Source organism: Tarenaya hassleriana, unplaced genomic scaffold (genome assembly GCF_000463585.1).
Source record: "Tarenaya hassleriana unplaced genomic scaffold, ASM46358v1 Cleome10, whole genome shotgun sequence".
Lineage (NCBI taxonomy): Eukaryota > Viridiplantae > Streptophyta > Magnoliopsida > Brassicales > Cleomaceae > Tarenaya > Tarenaya hassleriana.
This window is the reverse complement of record NW_010960188.1, coordinates 1,053,852-1,059,236: the sequence shown is the minus strand read 5'-3', so window position 1 is coordinate 1,059,236 and position 5,385 is coordinate 1,053,852. Positions and strand designations below refer to the sequence as shown.

Below are 5,385 nucleotides of genomic sequence, written 5' to 3'. Positions count from 1 at the left end.
AAAGAGTGTCTGTGTAAGTACATTATGTATGCCCACACACATATACACTTGTATATATGCGTAAAAAGAGAGATGTGGGGCGATTTTTAGAGGATATCTTGGGGCATTAAAGAGATAAAGGATTGATAGGAACCCCAGGAAAAATCATTTGGAGCGTTGGTTGTGGGTGTGGGTTTGGTTCAAACAGTTAAACAAGTCCCAAAACATATATATATATATATATACATATACATATATATATATATATATATATATGTATATATGCGTGTGTGCTGATATTGACCACAAACATTTCTTCGTTCTTGACCAAATCTATAATTACTATCGTTATCCTCAAATTATAAGATAAAAACGTTCATCTATATGTACATATCCAACGGTTTCAAATTTCAACTTTTGATTTATATACGATTTATAGGGTAATGTATATCAGTTGTTCTCAAACAAATTATATTGATAAGGGGTTAAATATTCAGAACCTCTTTTGATCAAAACAACTTGCGATGTTTATATATATATATATGTATGTATGTATATACGTTTGATAATTTATATTATTTTTCCTTCCTTGGATAGAATGTGTAAGCTGTTACCCACATTTAGGCAATATATATTTCAACGAAAATATATTCCTCCACTTATAAGAATATTTAGTTTCAATTCTTTCCCTTTTCATTTGTCCGTTAGGTTTTTGTTGGTTTCCTCTCTGGTTTTATTCTTTGGCATCCTATCATCACTCACCCCGAATCCGCACTTGATATCGTAATAAATAAATATTCGGGAATCACAGGTACATTAAAACCCTAATTAAAATGTCCCCGTTTTTTTTTATATTCTTTTTTCATCCCTCGTTAAAAAAAAATTGATGTCAAGATTATATACATTATGTACCTTTACAAAAAAAAACATATATATAAATCATCAATTCGAAACTAATACATATGGATTTAGTACAGTCATTATGTCAAATTTACGTGGAAGGTGAAGAATTTGCAAGGAAAAATTCCATATATTTAAATCAAAATTAAAGTCTAACAGGGTTAACACCAAGATACAAATTAATCCTCACACGAAATCAGATAATTATTTGAAACATTAAGACCCTGAATATATTTTTTATAAAAAATAAAGTTTACTAATTAACCCATCGGAAAATAAAAAAATTAACTTGAAATTTTCAGCAATCAGGATTCACCAAATCCCCAACAAGGCCCTTTTTTATAAAAAAAAAATGTTTGGAGTCGTAGTAAAATAAATTTGATTAGACACCACTTTTTCCGACTTATGCTTCGATTTTACCCTATAATAGTGTTGTGCACTTCACCTCACCCACTTCAATAGAGTCAGCCGTAAATTAGATTTTTTTCTTTCTTTTATATAGAATGGTTTGGTATTCAATGACATTTTCATAAACATAACATTCCAAAGAAAAAATACAAATTTATCACATGGTTGCATGAGAAATGATACAAACAGATATATTTTATCTAAATGTAGACCGTTCAACCGGTAAAGTAGTAAGTACAAAACGTTTGTTTCGTTCTAAATTCGAACCCTAAATTTGAGAAGGGATATTCATATGGTTTTTCAAGTCTTTGATATCATTTTAGAATTTAATGCAAGATATCCAATTACCAAAAAAAACAATTACTACTGTTTTTTTGGTAACGGTTGATCAATACTTTCACTTGGCGCAAAATATCATATGTAAAACGGTCGATGTATCAAATGCGATTAATCGTATTTTAATACGAGAGACATTGCAAACAAGACGGACATTTCCACGAAGGGCGAGCAGATTAGTCAATGGCGGTCTTGACGCAGACAGAGATCGTTCCACGTGGCACAATCTCAGACGAGAAGAATGGTGGTGTAGAGATTGACCGTTGACTTTATGTCTGTGCAAAATAAGCTCAAGATCCGAGGCATTGACGCTTCCACCTTTCAAACAAAACAAACACTGCTTTGACAAATCCCCAAAAAACGATCTCCTTTCCTCTAAATGGTTTCAAGGGGCCACGTGTACATGGACCCATCTAAGCCTTGGTTACATCTTCATTCTGGACTAATAGTCGAATAAACATAAATTTCGTATGTGAAATTCGGATATACACCTATCATTGTATTGGATTATTCATATGATCTCGTCGGTAAAATATATATATATATATATATGCTCGGAAACTGCAGTTTATTTTATGAAATGCTCATTTCGAGAAAAAAATATATTGTATCGTATTATTTGTATTGTCAATATGCATCTGTACTTTCCGAGATCTATTTCAATTCAACGCGAAATTTTAAAATGGGCCCAATGAGACCCGTTAACTGCGCGAGTTTAAAATGGGCCCAACAAGGTCCGTTATCTGCCTGAGTTTAAAATGGGCCCAATAAAAAGGCCCGTTATCTGCTCGAGTTTAAATGAGCCCAATAAGGCCCATTATCTGCTTGAGTTTATAATGGGCCGATAAGCCCAACATGTGTTGCCCAATTAGCTGAATCCATATGATATTTGATGTCTTCTGGTCTTATTTAAGAATCTAATGGACCAGAGGTGGGTCCCAACCACTTCATGGATCCAGTTATTGTCCAGATCTTGAGGAAGATGACACTGAAGACGTGCGATCCATGAAATGATATATTGTTAGTGAGAATCCCCAACAATAAAGAATCCAACACCCTTGTGTTTTGACCGAGTCAACGGCAGACACCCAACACCCCAAAAAAAAAAATAGAGCAAAAAACTAAAATGAAACAAACAATGACTAGTTTTATTTTATTTATTTTTGTGTATTTTCGTTACCTAATGAATGAAAATGCCATTTTGTATAATATTCTGTTGCCCAGAGGGCGGAGACAAAACGGAAAGAAAGCCTCCTTCGTTCACATTGTCCGGCCGCGGAATGCCCAACCACATCGTTCTCTGTTTTTTTTTTAACGAATCTCCGTCCTCTCTGACATGAAATCTTTGCCCTTCCATGCCCTTTAACCTTTCCTTTTCCCGGTCTCCCCCTCTTTTCCGGTACCCCTTTTCCGGCGGAGGAAATTCACGAAGAGGAGATCTCGAGGCGGTTCTGTCACCGGAGAAATGGAGGAGAACTCCTCGGAGAAAATTTCCGGCTGCGGGCTATTGAGCGTAATGTTCGGAAGGCGTGCCCTGTGGGCCAAGAAACCTACCGGAGATAACAGTAGCCACAAAAGCTCGATGGGCAGTAGCGGTAATGTCCCGACAGCCTCCGCCAACATTCAGTTTACCAAATCCCCCGGAACCGAGTTTGCCCCTAAAAGGACTCAAGTTGCAAACAACGACGATCAAAGGATTGCATCCGACCCGATACAGAACAAGAAATCGGGCTTAAGACCTTCATCGAATCAATACCCTAATAGCCATCAACCATATAACAACGGTAATCGCAGTAGTAAGAATGATTCATATGGAGGAACGGTCCAACAACAACAAGTTAGGAAGGTGCCGAAGGGAGCAATCGGGATATCGGGCGAGCTAGAGAAAATGATCACCGATCATCAGAAAGGGAGATCGCCCAATGGCTCGTTGGTTCGTGCATCTTCGAGCAATGTCATGTTGTACGGTAATCTTGGGAATCTGAGACAGCCCGGGGGGAATTCCACTGTAGGGTATGGGGCGAGGAAGACGAACGACGAGGAAAGGAGGATGGCTGGACCGGTTGCAAGGAGCTCGTACCAGTCAGGATCATTGTGTAGGGCTATTTCGACGAGGATGGATCCCGAAACGTTGAAGATAATGGGGAATGAAGATTACAAGAACGGGAATTTCGCCGAGGCATTGGCTCTGTATGATGCAGCCATAGCCATTGACCCGAACAAGGCAGCTTACCGGAGCAATAAGAGCGCGGCTTTAACAGCATTGGGCAGAATCCTCGAGGCGGTTTTCGAGTGCAGAGAAGCCATCGGAATCGAGCCTCATTACCACAGGGCTCACCATAGATTGGCAAATTTGTATCTCAGGTAATCTGATCAGATCAAACCATATGGGTTTCATTCATATTCTAAAAATGATTCATCCTTTAGATTCTTTCGGCCTCAAAATTCTGAAAAACACGTGAACGAACAGATTAGGAGAGGTCGAGAAGGCGATATATCATTTCAAACATTCGGGTCCAGAAGCTGATGCCGAGGACATTGCTAAAGCCAAGACCGTACAAACACATATAAACAAATGTACGGAAGCCAAGAACCGACGAGATTGGAACACACTGATAAAAGAAACAGCAAACGCCATATCCTCAGGCGCTGATTCAGCTCCTCAGGTCAATGAAATTTTCGATCTTTTATAAATTGTTTCAGAAACCAACGAAACAAAGGAACTAAACCGATGCTTTTATGATTTCGGTATCGTTTCTTGTGGATGAAGGTATATGCTTTGCAAGCAGAGGCTTTCTTGAAGACGAACAGACATCAAGAAGCCGATGAAGCATCGTCCAAAAGCCCTAATTTTGATGTTGAAACATCAACTAAGTACTACGGAACCATCAGTCAAGCAGGTTTCTTGTCCGTCGGGGCTCAGGTTCACATGGCCTGCGGCAGGTTAGTTATTTCCAGTTTCTTTCTCCGGTAAACTTTGGTTTAATCCAATTATTGAACCGAAACCTGGTTACCATATCCACGGAACGAACAGATTCGAGGAGGGAATGGAGGCGATCGAACGAGCCGTGAAGATGGACGGGAACAACAGGGAGGTGCAGATGGTGATGATGAGGGCTCAGGGGGTGACAGCGGCACGGTCGAGAGGGAACGAGCTTTTCAAAGCAGGGCGGTTCGAGGAAGCCATCGCCGCCTACGGAGAGGGTTTAGACCTCGACCCTCGAAACTCCGTCTTGCTCTGCAACCGAGCCGCTTGCCGCTCCAAGATGAGCCACCTCGACAAGGCCGTCGACGACTGCTCCGCCGCTCTCTCCCTCCGCCCCGGCTATGCCAGAGCTCGTCTACGAAGAGCCGATTGCCACGCCAAGGTACGGCATATTTACGTATATATGTATGTATGGGTGTATATGGATATATATGTGTGATAATAAGTAACCAGTGGCAAAAATGTAAATACGGGGGAATGTAGATGGGAAACTGGGAAATGGCGATGGAAGACTACGAGGTACTGAAGAGAGAGAGACCGGAGGACGCGGAAGTGGACAGAGGTTTGTCGGAAGCGCGGGAACAGCTCATGAAACGCCGAGGTCACGGTTCTCGATAATATTCGCCGGCGATTATACTTTTTTTTTTTCCGGTGAATACCGATTCTTTTTTTTTTCCTTTTCGACATAGCGATTTAGAACAGGAATGAAATCAAGCTTGAATATTTGTGTAGAGATTCGTGGTGATGATTTAGCTTTTAATGTTTCTTGTCTTCCT

At 40.0% G+C, this 5,385-nt stretch overlaps 1 protein-coding gene across 1 annotated transcript; it reads left to right on the top strand.

Moving 5' to 3' along the window:
• The first annotated feature begins 2,906 nt into the window (after positions 1–2,906).
• On the top strand, positions 2,907–5,385 carry LOC104799142 (inactive TPR repeat-containing thioredoxin TTL3-like). Its single transcript, XM_010521523.1, has 5 exons — positions 2,907–3,987; positions 4,094–4,289; positions 4,394–4,566; positions 4,658–4,991; positions 5,093–5,385. Exons 1-5 carry the CDS (start codon positions 3,089–3,091, stop codon positions 5,225–5,227), a joined length of 1,737 nt encoding a protein of 578 aa, XP_010519825.1. The 5' UTR covers positions 2,907–3,088; the 3' UTR covers positions 5,228–5,385.